Here is an 18,396-nt window from a genome sequence, read left to right as displayed (position 1 = left end):
GGGTAAAGAAGGACGAGATGTGGTCAACCTTTATTTGGGAGGGCTCACCGGATTGATGAAGATCAGGCCTAGAGGAGACATAATAAGGGCACTGGTAATATTTTGGGACCCAGCTCACAACGTCCTACACTTCTTAGATTTTGAACTCACACCCACCTTGGAAGAGATAGTGGGTTATATGGGAAATAATGAAGGTCTAAGGCATAAGTATCTGGTTGTTCCAAGAACCGTTACCTCTCACAAGTTCCTGGATTTGCTAAATATAAGCAGGGGGGTCCAGTACGTAGATTTGACGGTCAGTTTTTCCACTCTACGCTTCATATACCAGAGGTACGTGCATGTAGGAGGATTTGACAACACAGAGAGTGGTGTTTGTAGCAAATGGAACCGAGCAAAATGGGATGAGCATAGACATTTCGCTTTCATGGTAGCTTTCTTAGGCCTCGTGGTGTTTCCCCGGAATGATGGGAATATCAATCTGCGGGTAGCTAGAGTCGTCCATGTCTTGATTACCAACGCCAAGAGCACCCTCGCCCCTATGATAGTGTCTGAGATATAACGAGCTCTCACAGCTTGTAAAGCTGGGGCAGACTTCTTCGAGGGATGCAATTTGCTATTACAAATGTGGATGACGAGCATCTGTGTCACCGCCCTCAATATATGGGTTATGGGTCCATGGAAAAAATCTGCATTGAAGAGTTTGACACAAGGATTTTAGGGTTCAAGCTGCCAGAAGGGTTTGGAGATTGGGTATCCCGCCTTCGCTCCATCACTACGGGGCAAATAGAGTGGACACTGGGTTGGCTTCTTGTTGAAGAAATTATGTATATGCCTGCCACCGATCCTTACCTCCTCCTAATAGGTCTTCGAGGCATTCAGCCTTACGCTCCATACTGGGTAATGAGACAGTTGGGAAGATGCCAGGTGATGCACCCAGATGAAGATCTTAGTGTTTATGTGGTCGAAGTCAACTCCGACAGCCAATTTCATGAAGAAACAATTCGTCATATTTGGAACGAGTGCCAGTATTTGACAGCAAACACTCGAGTGCGTGACCTATCTAGAGGCGAGGTCTCACCCGCCTATCTTGCCTGGTATAGGAAGAAGAACACCGCAAGGGCCGAACCTGAAAGACCAACCAAAAAGCCTCACATCCAGGAATTTGTTGAGACGTCGCAAGAATAGTGGGCTTGGTTGGCCAAGGAGAATGAGTACAGGACCATAATAGGCAAATTGGAAAAACAAGTCAGGGATCTTCAGTTTGAGAATGGTTTGCAAGCCGCCGCGGATGAGGGCGAAAAGAAAAAGCTAGCCAAAGAAAATGACGCCTTTTGATCCCAAATTTAGGAAATGAAAATTGCAGTCGAAAACCTCGCTAGAAGTGCAAAAGATGAAAAGTTTATAGGTAACCTTAGACAGAAAGTGGGTGAATATGGTTTTGATCTTAACAAGGCCGAAGGCGAACTGGCAAGAGCTCGAACAAAATTGGCCAAAAATGCAGAGGAACAATCACGCTTGGTCAAACAGTTAAAAGAGAAATATGATAATGGAATCGTGGGGTTGAAGAAAAAGATCACCATCCTTGAGAATGAAATGACCAAGCAGGCAAAAGATTTCAAAGTAGAAAGAGAACATTGCTACGTTTTGATGGCGCGGTTAGAGGGAGACCTACAGCACTTGCAAGAGCAGAATCATACCGCCACCCATATCTTAGAGGCTAGATCCCAGCAGATTGTGCGTTTGTTGCAAGAAAAGGGCATCATAAGGGAAAGGGTCAGAAGGATCACCGACTACATCACGATGAAATGCAGTGAGTCTGAGGACATGACCAGATCCATGTTCTTCGCCACTGTAATGATCTTTGTCTGCCAGATAATGGAGGATATCTATCGTCTCCAAGGGGATCTGGCGCATAGGCCCGTGGCGAGACCAACTGATGTCCCGTGGGCCCCTAGAGCAGTTGAAGCATTGATGTACTCATGATTTTCATTTGAGTCTGTATTTTCACTTTCTTTGTTGGAGTCTATTAGTCTGTTTTCGAGTTTGTTATGGAAAATTTGAAAACCCCAAAATGTTTTTTAATTATTTATTTTTACACTTATCCCCTAGAACTACGCTTGGTCTGACTCATACGGCGTCATGATACGTAGGCAATCCCCATAGGATTCGATCATAACAAAAAAAAAGAAAAAAAAAGGAGAGAGAGAAAATAAGAAACTGTGGGAAGGAAACAATGGCAAAACAAGAGAGAAAAATGAGAGAATAAAGAACAACGAGAAATCAAACAAAGAAAGGCAGGAGTGAAAAAGAGAGAAGTTGCAAAATGGAAATTAGAAAAAGCTGGGATGATTATCTGTTAAGCTCTAATCGCTAACAAGTTTGCTGTTGAAATCAGTCCAGGCAGGTGGTTAGTTTGTTTGGCATTCTGGCAACTCACCTGTACAACACTAGGTCCAAAAACAAGTTGATCATGGCTAACCAAGAGCTGGATGCAAGTGTTATTGATCCGTCAAGAGAGGGGGAAGAGTCTGATGTTAATCTGAAAGAGGAATTGTATAAGCTGAAACAACAGATGACTAAGATGTACCAGGCATGGGTAAAAGGGCATCTACCACCATCCTACCCCTCTAACCCTATTTTTGTCCCACCGTTGGCTCAATCCCAGGAACCTCCCACTATTGATTCATCTCCAGGCTTTCCCATTTACCACCACTACTAAGGCACCACTTCCCAAACACCACAAGCTCCACCACCCAAACCAGTTCCATACCCTCCTCTACCAACCACCCCTGTTTTCGTGGCACCCCCACCCGCTACACTCCACCGATCCTCCAGTGAGCCTTTATCCCAGACCCAAAATAACCAATACTATCCCCCGGAGCCTACTTTCAAGGCCCCAGAACCTTACTCCTACACTCCTCATTTCGACATCCCCGTTGAGACTGAGAAACCACCTAAAAATCCAAAATAGGAGGAGATGTTCAGGAAGGTTAAAAGCCTGGAACAGTCATTCAGAAACATGCAGGTATTGGGAGGCCAAGTGAGCGTGGCCTACAAAAATCAGTGTCTATTTCCCGATGTTCAACTGCCAATGGGATTCAAGATGCCCAAATTCGATCTATATGACGGGCAAGGAGACCAGGTGGCCCATTTGAGGGGATTCTGCAGTAAAATGAGAGGAGTCGGTGGGAAAGAAGAGCTGTTGATGGCATACTTTAGCCTGATTCTGAGCGGCGTGGCATTGGAGTGGTACACTCTTCAGGATCATAGCAGATGGTATACATAAGATGATTTGGCCCAAGCATTCGCTTGTCATTTCCAATACAACCTCGAGATTGTTCTAGATCATTTGTCTTTGACTAAAATTGAGAAGAAGCCTAGTGAAAGTTTCAGGGAGTACGTTTTTTGTTGGAGAGAACAAGCGGCAAGAGTTGACCTTCCGATAAAAGAGAGCGAAATGGCGGATTATTTTCTGCAGGCCCTATAGCCCACTTACTACGGCCATCTGGTATCGGCCATAGGCAAGTCCTTCAACGAGGTAGTGAAAATGGGTGGCATGGTGGAAGAAAGGCTTAAATCAAACAAAATAATGAGTTACTCAGCTATTAAGGCAACTACCCAAGCCATTCAGAACGGTACTGGGGGAGTAATCGGAAAGAAGAAGAAAGAAGATGTAGCAACAATTAATTCAGGATCATGGTTTGGACCCAGGGGCCCATCACACTATTATACTCAGCCTCGACCCCACCACCAAACCTACACTCAAACCCCGTATAATCCACTCTAGCATTACTTCCCGTCATCAAACACTCATTTTTCTGTCCACCACACCCAAACATACACTCAACCTCTTGCCCACGCACAATGGCGTGCGCCAGCCCCACAAAACACCTACCCAGCTCCACAAAATGCTTACCCACCCCCACGAGCCTACCGAAACCCTGCCGGCCCGAGTTTTTGCCTTAATCAAGCATTTAAAAATGAGAGGTTGCAACGGAAGAAAACCTTCACCCCGTTGAGGGAGTCCTATACTAGTTTGTTCCACAGACTGAGGCAATGGGATATGGTGAGGCCAATTGAGTCGGAATTGCCAAACCCTCCTCCAAAGAATCTTGATTACTCTATAAGCTGTGAATATTATTCTGGTACTCCGGGGCATGATATGGAGAAGTGCTGGCACTTGAAAAATGCTATCCAGGAGCTTATTAACATAAATCGGATTAAAGTCCAAACCCCAGAGGCACCCAACATCAACCAGAACCCGGTGCCAACCCATCAGGAAACAAACATGATCGAGATAGTACATAAGGGAGGGGAGCTCAAGAAGCCTTCGCATATCGTAATAATGATTCGGTCCAGTAAGGTCAAGCCAGTCAAAAAACCCGTGATTGAAGGATCAGTGAACAAGTTGAGTGGGGCAAACAGTGAGCCATCTGCGGTAGTCAAGAAAGGATCCCCAAGTGATGTTGCAGCAAAACAAGAAAAGTCAAAAGTGGTTGTGTCAGGAGTGGCAAACAAGCCTATCATAATTGTAGAGGGTGCCCGTACGAATCCTGTCATCATCAAGCCTGTAACCCAGTTGCCAATAGTCAATAGCAAGGCTATCCTGTGGAACTATTAACGGGTGATAGTGACCTACAAGGGAAAGGAAGTGAAAGAAGAAGTCAATGAGACCCATGGATTAACTCGTTTGGGGAGATGCTTTGTTTCAGAAGAGTTAAAGAAAGCTAAAACATCCAGAGATAACCCAGTTTTAGTGAAGAAAGCAGTGACTGAAGAAGAGGTGGAGGAGTTTCTGAGAAAAATGAAGGTACAAGATTATTCCATCATGGAGCAGTTGAGAAAAATGCCTGCTCAGATTTCACTATTGTCATTATTAATCCACTCAGACGAGCATCATCGGTCCTTGATGAAAATTCTGAACGAGGCTCATGTTTCCGACAAAATTTCAGTAAACCATCTGGAAAAGATCGCCAACAAGATATTTGAGGTGAACAGGGTCACCTTCTCTGATGATGAGTTTCCTATGGAAGGTACTGAACACAACAAAGCTCTCTATCATACGGTAAAATATGAAGATTCTGTGGTTACCAGGGTATTGGTTGACAATGGTTCTAGCGTAAATATCTGCCCTCTCTCTACTCTGAATAAGTTGAAAGTGGATGATGAGAGGATTCACAAGAGCAGTATCTACGTTCGAGGATTTGACGGTGGAGGGAAAGATTCTATTGGTGATATAGTGCTTGAGTTGATAATAGGGCCGGTGGAATTCACCATGGAGTTCCAGCTGCTGGACGTAGACGTCTCTTATAATTTGCTATTGGGTCGACCTTGGATTCATGCCGCCAAAGCAATCCTGTCCACTCTGCACCAGATGGTCAAATTCGAATGGGATAGACAATAGATCGTCATGCATGGTGAAGATAATTTGTGTGCTCATAGTGATGCCTATGTCCCGTTCATTGAAGCCAATGATGAAAAAGGGCCCTGGGTCTATAAGGTGTTTGAAATAGTGCCGGTCGAGAAAGTTCCAGAAGGGAAATGTGTTCCAACCCCAAAGATAACCTCCGCATCAGTCATGGTGGCCTTTGAAATGCTGAAAAATGGTTTTGTGCCCGGTAAAGGTCTGGGTGCATCTCTGCAGCGTATCATACAACCAGTGTCCCTCCCTGAGAACTTGGGTAAGTTCGATCTTGGATTCAAACCTACAGCGGCAAATGTGAAAAGGGATAGAAAGTTGAAACAGAGGGCGTGGGCACTTCCAAAGCCTATCCCGCATCTCTCCAAGTCTTTTGTCAAGTCCGGTTCCAGGAAACGCCCGGTGACAACAGTTCCAAGTTCTGTAGTTGACACTGATGAAGAGTTAATTGAAAGGTTCCAAAGGTGGTTCGATGATGTGAATATGGTGGAAGTGGGAGAAGGTTCTAGCAAAGCGGATGTGCAGTTTGTCGGGCCAAATGTAAAGCTTAACAATTGGGAGGCTACTCCTCTCCCTACTCGGAAGGAGTTTTGGTAGTTTGCTTTGATTTTCTTTCAGTTTATCTGGATTATTCCAGGGTTGTAATTCAGATTCTATGTTCCGTCCGTTTGGATGTATAAACCCTGTTATCTTTTATTTTCGATGAAATGCAATTTCCCTTTTCCATCATTCCTGATAGTTTTATTTTTGTTTTTTTCTTTTCTTCCCTGTACAGTTCTTTTTATACTGGTTTCAATGACATGACATGCATGAGGAATCTTCGGCATCTTCGGCCCATTCTTAAAAGCCAATCTAATTCTGAAATAATAATCCAAGAAATAAAGTATGGTGATGAATCAGAATATGATGAGGAAGAGGCCTTTGAAGAGATTAGTAAAGAACTAAGTCATTTTAAAGAAAAACCCAAGCCTAGCCTGAATGATATGGAAGCAATCAATTTAGGGGACCCAGATAATGTTAGAGAAACTAAGATAAGTGTCCATCTTGAACTGCAAATCAGGAGAGAGATAATTAACGCACTGTTTGAATATAAAGATATTTTTGCATGGTCATATGATGACATGCCGGGTCTAAGCACTTACTTGGTGGTTCACAAATTGCCCACTGACCCGGCATTCCCTCCCATCAAGCAGAAGTTGAGAAAGTTCAAAACTGACATGAGTGTGAAGATTAAAGAAGAGGTCACAAAGCAGTTTGATGCAAAAGTCATTCGAGTCACGCGGTATCCCACTTGGTTAGCCAATGTTGTGCCCGTGCCAAAAAAGGATAGTAAAACCAAAGTATGTGTTGATTATCGTGATCTCAACAAGGCAAGTCCAAAGGACAATTTCCCACTGCCAAATATCCACATTTTGATTGATAATTGTGCCAAACATGAGATTGGGTCTTTTGTGGATTGCTATGCGGGCTATCATTAGATCTTAATGGATGAGGAAGATGCGGAAAAGGCGGCATTCATCACGCCATGGGGGACATATTGCTACCGGGTCATGCCTTTTGGTTTGAAAAATGCTGGGGCAACTTGCATGAGGGCAATGACGACCATATTCCATGACATGATACATAAGGAGATCGAGGTCTATGTGGATGATGTGATCATAAAGTCCAGGAAGCAGTCTGACCAAATCAGAGATTTGAGGAAATTTTTCCAAAGGCTTCGCAAGTACAATCTTAAGCTTAACCCCATCAAGTGCGCATTTGGTGTTCCATCTGGAAAATTTTTGGGATTCATAGTCAGGCATCGAGGTGTTGAATTGGACCCGTCAAAGATCAAGGCTATCCAAGAATTACCACCGCCAAGGAACAAGACCGAAGTGATGAGTCTTTTAGGGAGGCTAAACTACATCAACAGGTTTATTGCTCGACTCACGACAACTTGTGAGCCTATCTTTAGGTTGCTAAAGAAGGATGTTGCGGTCAAGTGGACTGATGAGTGTCAGGAAGCATTCGATAAGATAAAGGGGTACTTGTCAAACCCACCTGTGTTGGTCCCGCCAGAACCCAGAAGACCTTTGATTCTATATTTGACGGTCTTGGATAATTCATTTGGTTGTGTATTGGGTCAGCATGACATCACCGACAGGAAGGAGCAAGCCATCTATTATCTCAGCAAGAAGTTCACGTCTTATGAGGTTAAGTACACTCACCTTGAAATGACATGTTGCGCCCTAACTTGGGTAGCACAGAAGTTGAAGCATTATTTGTCATCTTACACTACTTACCTCATCTCTCGCTTGGATCCGTTAAAGTATATCTTTCAGAAGCCTATGCCCACAGGGAGACTTACGAAGTGGCAGATTTTGCTCATGGAGTTTGACATTATCTATGTGACTCAGACTACGATGAAAGCCCAAACATTGGCTGATCATTTGGCAGGAACCCGGTTGATGAAGAATATAAACCGTTGAGAACTTATTTTCCCGATGAAGAGGTGATGCATATTGACGAGCTGGAGTAGACTAAAAAACCAGGTTGGAAACTTTTCTTTGATGGGACTGCTAACATGAAAGGAGTCGGAACAAGGGCTGTGCTTATTTCTGAAACAGGGCATCACTACCCTATTACGGCTCAGCTTCATTTCTATTGTACCAACAACATGGCTGAGTACGAGGCATGTATTTTGGGTTTGAGGTTAGCTGTCGACATGGGTGTCCAGGAAGTCTTGGTCTTAGGAGACTCGGACCTTCCGGTGCACCAGATTCAAGGAGAATGGGAAACACATGATCTAAAGCTCATACCGTTTGTCAACGGTTTCGATCAGTAGAGTTCAGGCATATTCCAAGGATCCATAATGAGGTTGCCGATGCTTTAGCTACCTTGGCATCAATGTTGCACCATCCGGACAAAGCTTATGTTGACCCTCTGTATATTCAAGTCCGCGATCAGCATGCTTACTGTAACATGTTTGAAAAAGAACTTGACGGAAAGCCGTGGTTCCACGACATCAGGGAGTACATCAGAATGAGGTTATATCTGGTGTAGGCCATGGGGGATCAAAAGAGAACAATTCAACGATTGGCAAGTGGATTTTTCTTCAGTGGAGGAGTTTTGTACAAAAGAACTCAAGATCTCGGATTGTTAAGATGCATAGATACTAGATAGGTCACGGCTATCAAGACCAAAGTACATTCCGGAATCTACGGACCGCATATGAGTGGGTATGTTCTGGCGAAGAAGATTCTCCGAGCATGTTATTATTGGCTCACCATAGAGCGAGATTGTATCAGGTTTGTGCACAAGTGTCATCAATACCAAGTACACGGAGATTTGATTCATTCTCCGCCATCCGAATTGCACACAATGTCTGTACCATGACCCTTTGTTGCTTGGGGCATGAATGTCATTGGACCAATTGAGCCAGCAGCATCCAATGAGCATAGGTTCATTCTGGTGGCCATTGATTATTTCACCAAGTGGGTTGAAGCTAAAACTTTCAAGTATGTGACCAAGAAAGTAGTGGTCGATTTTGTTCATTTAAATATCATTTGTCGATTCGGGATCCCAAAGGTAATCATCACAGATAATGGTGCTAATCTCAATAGTCATTTGATGAAAGAGGTATGTCAACAGTTTAAGATTATGCATCACAATTCCACCCCATACCGCCCCAAGGAAAATGGAGCAGTCGAGGCAGCCAACAAGAACATAAAGAAGATACTTCGAAAAATGGTGCAGGGTCCTAGGCAATGGCATGAAAAGTTGCCCTTTGCATTGTTGGGTTACCGTACTACTGTTCGCACTTCAGTAGGTGCAACTCCTTATTTATTGGTATATGGTACTGAGGTAGTGATACCCGCGAAGTTTGAAATTTCATCCCTTCGGATCGTTGCTAAAGCTGAAATTGATAATGATGAGTGGGTTAAAACTAGTCTGTAGCAATTGAGTTTGATTGATGAGAAAAGATTGGCAGCAGTATGCCATGGCCAGTTGTATCAAAAGAGAATGGCAAGAGCATACAACAAGAAGGTGCGTCCCCGAAAATTTGAAGTGGGTCAGCAAGTATTGAAACGCATCCTTCCACATCAGGCAGAAGCAAAAGGCAAGTTCGCCTCAAATTGGCAGGGACCGTTCATCGTAACGAGAGTGTTGTCCAACGGTGCTTTGTATTTAACAGATATAGATGGCAAATGTGTAGATATGGCTATCAATTCTGATGTGGTCAAAAGATATTATGTATGATCTCTTTGGTTTAAATTATTGTTGTTTGTATTTGGCATGTTTTGAAGATTGGAATGACGAAGGCATTTTGTTCTGCTAACTAAACACTTTATCCTTTGTTACCCCTTTGAGCCTCATTTATTTCCTTTCATACCCCTCTTTTGGAATCAGTAACAAAATTCAGAAACATGAACACACAAGATAAGTAAAGGAAAAGAGAGGAAAAGATAAGAGAAAAGAGAACGAAAAGAATGAAAAGGAGTGAAAAAAGAGAACAAAGAAGAAAGAAAAAAGGAAGAGAAGAAAAGAAAGAGAAAAAGCATAATAACAAAATAATTCCTATGACATGAACTATGTTTGACCTGATTCCTTTTTAGGATACATAGGTAGCCTCACGGTTCGGTCCCATCAAAATAAAATTCAAAAGTCCCCAAGCAAAGAAACTGGGGCAGAAAGTTGTGGTTGTTGTAAGAAATTTGATTCCAAAAGTTGTAGTTTTGAACCCTTTCAAATTGTTTTGAGCCTTTTTGATATCCTTTCTTTCTAACCCTATCCAAAAGCCCACATTATGGTCCAAAGAAATACCTTCCGACCAGTCTTCGAGAGATGCCGAGTCGAGCAAGTAGAGGTGACTCATATCTGGGGCAACACTCCGTTCTGAGCAAGAAAATGAAAATGAGAGAGTCTTATTGGTGAAAACCCTTACGGGCACCATAAGGCGATGGGAAGTTGAGAGAAATTAAAATGAGAGAGTCTTATTGGTGAAAACCCTCACGGGTACCATAAGGCAACAGTGAGTTGAGAGATGAACAGATGAGAGAGGTTTGTTAGTGAAAACCCTTCAAGGCACCGCAGGCCGAACAAGGTCAGTGATTTGGTGAAGAAATTGGGTTTTAGAGATCACGGGGCATAAAGTATGACAACTGAAAGGTGATTGATTGAATAGGCTGGGCTGACTAATCCGAAATGCATGTCATGATCATTGGTGCCAGCTGTTCCGCTTAGATAAGTCTCTTTTCTTTTTCCCTTCAAACAGTCATCCAGTTTTGGTTTTTCTTCTTTATTCCTAACTCTCGAAGTCATTGCATTTCATTTCTTTTGGGTTTATTTCTCTAATATATTTCCAACGTTAGTTTTGTTTAAGAAAATAAGAAAGGATTTCAAAGCTCACTACCAACTTCCAAAATTGCACAAAGCACAGTGCGGCCAGAACATGCCAGAGATAGTATGATGTAAAGTGAGACATAAAGTGTCAGTGAAAGTTCCATCGGTGGAATGGTTTAGTAATTTTGTGGGAGATGCAGAGGATCAGATAGAAGGGTCAGAAATGTAAAACAACGGTTTGGGTATAGAGCACTCGGGTCATCCAGGGTTCTGCGGTTGAGGATCATTCAGAAGGTCAAACAATTCTTGGCCAGTTCAAGGCAGCCAGTCAAAGCAAAGCACGATAAGGGAAGATCCATCTTCAGCAAGAATGCCACAAACTAACCACCACATTTTTAAACTGACAAGATTTTTCTTTGATTTGAAACAGGGGTAGAAAATTTCGTTTGTTTCAGAGAAATCCTCCGTAAGGGAAAAGCAAATACCAGTCAGGTTTGACCGTAAATTCTTAAGACCTTCATGGATAATGAGACTTAGTTAAAATTCAAGATATTCAGGAGCAACAAGATCTAGCATAAGCTTTACCTTGAGGAAATATAAGTCAGCTTTGAAATTTTCATCCTTAGGATAGGATTCAATTCGAAGTTTTCAGGACCCTCCCGAATAATGGTACTTAGCTTTAAGACCTCCATTAGATAACAAGATTTAGCGTAAGTTCTGCCGTAAGGAAGTATGAGCCTTAAAGTTGTTGTTTTTAAGATGAGATTTGATTTTCAGGACCCTCCTGGAAAATGGGATGTAGTTTTAGGACTTTCTTAGATAACAAGATTTAGCAGAAGTCATACCTTTAGAAGATATAATTTAGCTTTAAAACGGTCATTTCACTAGGAGTTTTCAGGACTCTCCTGGATAATGGGATCTAGCTTTCAAGTTCTTAGTGATATTTGGTAACATGATTCAATTAACACTCACAGATGTGCCCAGCTACCAAACTGGGGCAGAAAATTTTCTTTGTTTTGTCTATTTTGTTGAAATCAGGCACCCACCCGGAGAGCAAGGGAAAACAAATCAAATTCCAAGGGAAAGCAACAAGGTTCAAAGGAGTTCAACAAATAGGAGTCCACCTGGAGAACAAAGGGAATCAATTCAAGTTTCAAAAGAAGATAACAATCAGGAGACCCACCTGAAGAACAAAGGGAAGAAGCAAGTTTCAAAGGAGTTTAGCAATCAGGAGCCTACCTGAAGAATGAAGGAAAAATAGCAAGGTTCAAAAGAAGACAACAATCAGGAGCCCACCTGAAGAACAAAGGGAAGAAGCAAGGTTCAAAGGAGTTTATCAATCAGGAGCCCACCTAAAGAACGAAGGGAAGCAGCAAGGTTCAAAGGAGTTTAGCAATCAGGAGCCCACCTGAAGAATGAAGGAAAAACAGCGAGGTTCAAAGGAGTTCAGCAATTAGGAGACCACCTGAAGAACCGAGCGAAGCAGCAATATGCAAAGGAAATTCAGAAATCAGGAGCCCACCTGAAGAACAAAGGGAAACAGTTCAAGTTTCGAGGAAAAGCAGCGCAAGTGTCGGTAATCAGGAGCCCACCTGGAGAACAAAGGGAAGCATCAATATTCAAAGGAAGTTCAGCAATTAGGATCCCACCTGAAGAACAAAGGGAAACAGTTCAAGTTTTGAGGAAAAGCAGCGCAAGTGTCGGTAATCAGGAGCCCACCTGGAGAATGAAGGGAAACAACAAGGTTCAAAGGAAGTGCGGCAATCAGGAGGCCACCTAGAGAACAAGGCAAGTTTCGGAGGAAGGGAAGAGAATCAAATGTTGGAAATCAGGAGCACAAAGGGAAGGTAACAGTGGTCAAAGGAAGATGGTTCAAGTTCAACAATCAGGCGCCCACCTGAAGAAAGGGAAACCATCTCAGATTACAATCCAAGTCAGCAACAAAGGAATTTCACTTGGAAAGTACGAGTCAACAGAGCAACAGGAACTGCAAGATCAAGTTCGAAGATAGAGATAGGATTCTTATAATTCATAGATCATAGTTTAGTCTAGCTTCTTTTATTTTATCTTGGTGTAATAAGGGGTCCAGCAAGCAGTAGCAGCAGCAACAACAGTGAAATTACAACTTCTTGGTAGTCCCAACTACCGAAACTTCTCGAACTACAGTGACCTGATTTCTTTATATCCAAGGATATGTAGGCAACCTCGGAAGTAGGGCGCGGTCAAATATTTCAAAAATGCTTCCCACGGAGTATTCAAATGGGCAAAAATCGCTCGTATCCGCTCACTTTATCTTTGCACGAAAACTCTTCGTGTTTCAGGGCAAAGAGGGGCAGCTGTGAGCACGTGATTTTTGCCATATGTGAATTACTCCCATAAATTCAAGAAAAACAAATTTTTCCCAGTATTTGCAATTTCGTAGATTGTTTGTAGATTTTTGTTAACTGTTTGCATTTGTCTGTGCATGTTTAATTTTATTTAATTCATGAAAAAATACAAAAATACATTGCATTTGCATTTAGGATTTAATTTTATGTTTTTAGATTAATTAGTAATTAGCTGTTTTATAAAATGTAAAAAAATCACAAAAATAGTTCAAGTTGCATTTTTACTCTTTAATTTCGAATTTTGTAGCTTTTTCTATTAATTTAGGACTTAATTAATTATTAAATATTATATTGAGTTTTTTATATAATTTGGTAGGTTAATTTAATTTTTAAGAGTTAGTTTAGATTTATTTTAATTTGAAAAAAGGAAAGAAAATTGGAAAATGAAAAGAAAAAGGAAAAGGAATTAAAGAAGAGGATTTTTGGGCTCTTTCAATTGATTTCCCCCAGCCCAAATCATTTTACCCTGAAACCCATTTGAAGACCATCCCAAACCCGTGTCCCTACCCGGTCCGCCCCCTATCTAACCAAACGACCCCGTTTCGATGTCCCAATCAGGACCGTCGATCTCAATTGATCGGACGGTCCGAAACTGAGCCCTTTTGATATAAAATTGTCCTAAAGCCCTACCCCATCTCCCTCACTTCTTATCTTCATCTTCAGAGAATCACCTCTAACCCTAGCGCCGCTCCTAAATCTCCACTATCTCTGGCCGGCGGCGCCACCCCTAACCAGCCTTAAATTAACACCATAGAATCCTCACAGCCTCCTCTCTCCCAATCCCCAACCAATCTCCTTCGAATCTTTCCAAAACCCCTCAAATATTGAATCTGAGTTCAAACCCTAAAAGCCCAAAATCAATTTCCATTGAATCTGTTGGCATGCATGACCGTAGAATTCCAATTCTTTAGAGTTTAAAGCTTGATTCAACGCAAATCGATGCTTTTCATTTGTTCTTGACAAAGAACATGTAATTAACATCAGTTTCGTTAAATCAAGGAGTCCAGTGGTGGTTCGAGTTCGATTTGGTAAGTTTCTATCCGTTTTTTACCATCTGTTCCTCCCCTTTCTCCTATTTTTTCTTTATTTCAGTTTCTTTTGATGAATTTGTTGATTGGTTTTAACTTCTGAACCTAGGATTTCCCTTTAAGATTTGTTTTGTGTTCGTATTTATTTCTTGGGCTTTTCAGTTTTGCTTTTCAAGTTTTAAATGTTGTTCTCTGATTTTGGTTAGATTATTTACTCGCCATGCTTAATTGTCATTTATGACTTTTAAGTTTTTGATTTTTTTAGTCTTATAGTTAGTCTAATTAATTTTGTTTCGACTTGATATTTCAGTTAATTCTAGCTCGTTAGTTTAGCTTTAAAATCAGTAATTTAGTTAGGTTTTGGTTTGAAACCATTCAAGTTTTTTTTCTCTTCTGTTTTGTCATGGATCAATTGGCTAATTTGATTTGGGTTTTGGGGGTTCATTTCTGACCCAGATTGAATAAAAGCCCAAAGAATTTGTTTGTTGCTTGGGTCGACCTGACCCTTATTTGGTTTGCTGAAGTAAATAGTAGGGGTTACAGGGGTAGTTTAGGGAAATTGGACAGGGGAATCTTTTGTAACTGCCTAAGGAAGTTTCCAGGAAATTGGGGAAGGGACCAACTTAACAAAACAGGTTTTAAATTGGGGGTTTTAAGGGAACTAATGAAAATTGGGGAAGGGGGTAGCTGATAATTAGCAAAATCATTTCTGCTGCCCTAAAAGACCTCTATATAAGATTGCTTTCTCATAAAATAGATAGGGATCAGACCCTAGAAATTAGAAACGGCAGAAAAAATACTAAACACCGAAAAGTTTGAAGAATCAGGAGAAAAATACAAAAAAATTCAATCACAAAATACTGTTACATTGAAGCTTTTGTGTAATTCTTTAGGTTTCAAAGTTTGAAGTAATCTTTGATTCATTCTGGGCTCGAAATGGTTTACAAGAATTGAGTATTACTATGGTTGATGTGCTGAGCTGCTGTTACTGTTTGAAATCCTCACTCGTTTGCTTTTGTTTGATTTCCAGGTATGCTTCGGCACTTGATTAACATATGAGGTGTAAATGGAAGTCCTGTAATTGATTTAGATAGTGGATGAATGTTAGCTGAACATTAGTCTGTGCTCCTCAAAGATGGCTCATGTGTTTTCTTATCTGATCAGCTTGATTACTTGAACACTGATGTATTCAGTCATGCTTATGCAATATTTTCGGACTGTATTCGAATTATGACTTGTTATTTTGATTCTAGTTTGGTTAAACTTTTTCTCCAGTACTTGCGTGTCAGGACTATCATGGTATGGACTAAACTTTGGTGAATAATATTTAGTTTGGTGATGATGTTGAGTTCAAGTCATCTTTAATCATTAACCTTGTTGCTTTAAAATTCGATTTTTAGTGTTTGAATGGAATCAAAGATTACTGCTGTATTGTAATGTCGTGTGTGAATGTTTGAAGCATGCTACTATTGGTTGCAGTACATGTATGGAATTCATCATTAATTAGCGGTGGTTTTAATCTTTTAAAAATACATGTGGCCTGAAAATTCACTAAGTTGTAGGGGTCTAATGTTCTGCAGTTGAGATTTGCATTAGGTGATGAGTTTATTTGGTTTTTGACGAAATCAGTTGGTTTAACATAAATTGAAGCTTAGACAATCAAAGTATGAATGTAATGTGGTTTAATAGTATTTAAGGTCTCTTGTATGTTAAGCTACTGTGTACTGATGATTTGGTTCATTTGGTGTTTCTCTTAGATATGCATGTCAGCCTTGCTTCGTATGGGCTCGATCTTGGGTCCTCTGTCTTCAGCTTGTATTTTTTTTGTAAGGTTTGGGCTTCCTTTGGGCCTTAACCTTAAGGCTATTGTGATACAAGAAGATTTGCAGTCGCATAACTCTGCCAGGCATGGGCTCAACACCGTCGCCTTCTACATCAATATGGAAATTTTCAATAAACCATTGGGTCTGCTTCCAGGCCCAAGCTTCTGAATAGATATGGATCATATCTCCTTCTATACTAGCCCTTTTGATTAATGAGCTTAGTTTGAACATTAGCTTTAAAGAATAATAATTCTGAATTCCCTTGGCTTTTAATTAATTAGTTCCTCTTAAAATTAGACTCGAGGTGTGCCATTTAGTTGAATTTTCCATGGCCCTCGCATAAATACAAAAATTAGTATAAAAAATGCCTTGACCTTTTATAGTTTGATTTAAGCGCGTTAATTGAATAATTTTCATGGCTACGGGTACGGTTCCCGTAACGTAGTCGTAATATTTAATTTCTAAAATCTGGGTGCACATTTATGTGACCCGACCCCAATTTAATCTTGTTAATTAAAATAAACATGTTGTAGATCATGGGTACGGTTCCCGTGACATGATTCACAATATGTAACACTAATTTATTAAAAGCGGTTCAGAAGGAATAAGATGCACATAGGTTTTAAAGATGTTATAAAATTAAATAAATAGGCCAATATTAATAGTTGAGCGACCGTGCTAAAACCACAGAACCCAGGAATGCCTAACACCTTCTCTCGGGTTAACCGAATTTCTTACCCGGATTTATGTGTTCGCGGACTATAGAACAGAGTCAATATTTCCTCGATTCGGGATTCTAAACCGGTGACTTGAGACACCATAAATTATCCCAAGTGGCGACTCTGAATAAATAAATAAATTCCGTTTCGATTGTCACTTAAATTGAAAAAAACTCCATTATAGTAGTGGTAATAGACCTAAAGGAACAATTGGGGAACTTGAAATGGAAAGTAGGCCTGAAAATTCTCAGAAGGGAAAGGAAGTTGCAAGTGAGGCACACATTAAGCTTGAAAGTGACTTAAATTCAGTAAAGTCTAGTCTGTGTGCTGAGCTTGAGAAAAATAAACAACTTCAGGAAGAACTAGGAAGAGTGAAAAGTGATCTTGAAAAATCACTTAAGTGGACCTGGTCATCTGATGCTATCACTGCCTTGTACACCAACAATGGGGGAAACAAGCAGGTAATCGGGTTCCAAAGGGAAAAGACTCCCTACAACCCTCACAGCAAGTACGTTACTGTACTTGACAATTGGCTTTGCACTCAATGTGGCAATATTGGGCACTTTAAGGAAACCTGTAAGGCCAGATTCCAATCTCAACAAAAAAATAAAGTCTTTGCTGAAAAAGTAACTACTGCTAGGGAACCTGGTCCTTCACATAAAAAAACGTATAATGCTTGCTTGGACCCAAAGAGCCCTAATTCACCCATTTCCTCATTACAAGGGACTCAAACTTGTTTGGGTTCCTAAGTCTAACTCTTGATTTTCTTGTGTAGGGAACAGTGAAAGGGAGCAACCTACAATGCTACATGGATAGTGGCTGCTCAAAGCATATAACAGGAAGTACAAATGATTTTCTTTCACTTAAGGCCTTGCAAGGAGGGAGTGTATCCTTTGAAAATGGCAAGAAAGGATACATTCTAGGAGTTGGAAGGATTGAGAAATCTCTCTCTCACTCAATCGAAAATGTGTACTATGTGAAAGGGTTGAAGTACAACTTGCTAAGTTTTTCCTAGATTTGTGATAAGGGAAACAAGGTGGAATTTGTGTCAAAAATATGTACAGTCATAAATCTAGTGACTGGTGATGTGGTGCTAGTGGTAAAAAGATACAAAAATATCTATGTTGCTGATTTTGAGTCTCTGCAGAGTGGTGATCTCAGCTGTCTAAGTATTATTGATGATGATGCTGAATTATGGCACAAAAGGCTGGGTCATGCAAGTTTCACGTTGATAAACAAATTGGTCAGGAAGGACTTGGTTCGTGGTATGCCCAAGTCAAGCTTCAAGGATCACAAAGTGTGTGATGCATGTATAAAAGGGAAGCAAGTTAGATCCTCATTCAACCCAAAAAGGAATTCAGTACCTCAAAGCCATTTGATATTCTTCACATGGATCTATGTGGACCTATGAGGGTGCCAAGTAGAGTAGGAAAGAAGTACATCTTCCTTATAGTTGACAACTACTCTAGATTCACCCGGACTTTGTTTCTTAGAACCAAGGATGAAACTTTTGAAGTGTTTGTTGCCTTCGTCAAAAAGATCCAAGTGAAGATGGGTAATAAGGTAGCTTGCATCAGGTCTGATCATGGGACAGAGTTTGACAATGCCAAATTTGATGAGTTTTGTATTGAAAATGGTATCACTCACAAATTTTCTACTCCAAGAACACCTCAAAAAAATGGTGTTGTGGAGAGGAAG

At 41.0% G+C, this 18,396-nt stretch overlaps 2 protein-coding genes across 2 annotated transcripts; both read left to right on the top strand.

Annotated features, from left to right (window-relative positions):
• Positions 1-4,063: 4,063 nt before the first annotated feature.
• Positions 4,064-5,404, top strand: LOC138871820 (uncharacterized). The gene is made up of 3 exons (XM_070149726.1): positions 4,064-4,544; positions 4,632-4,902; positions 4,999-5,404. Exons 1-3 carry the CDS (start codon positions 4,064-4,066, stop codon positions 5,402-5,404), a joined length of 1,158 nt encoding a protein of 385 aa, XP_070005827.1.
• An 11,518-nt stretch (positions 5,405-16,922) lies between these two features.
• LOC138871819 (uncharacterized) lies at positions 16,923-18,109 on the top strand. Its single transcript, XM_070149725.1, has 3 exons — positions 16,923-17,159; positions 17,474-17,702; positions 17,796-18,109. Exons 1-3 carry the CDS (start codon positions 16,923-16,925, stop codon positions 18,107-18,109), a joined length of 780 nt encoding a protein of 259 aa, XP_070005826.1.
• The last annotated feature ends 287 nt before the right edge of the window (positions 18,110-18,396 follow it).

The sequence above is a fragment of the Nicotiana sylvestris genome, chromosome 6 (assembly GCF_000393655.2).
Source record: "Nicotiana sylvestris chromosome 6, ASM39365v2, whole genome shotgun sequence".
Classification (NCBI taxonomy): domain Eukaryota; kingdom Viridiplantae; phylum Streptophyta; class Magnoliopsida; order Solanales; family Solanaceae; genus Nicotiana; species Nicotiana sylvestris.
This window is presented reverse-complemented; position numbering and strand designations above follow the sequence as displayed.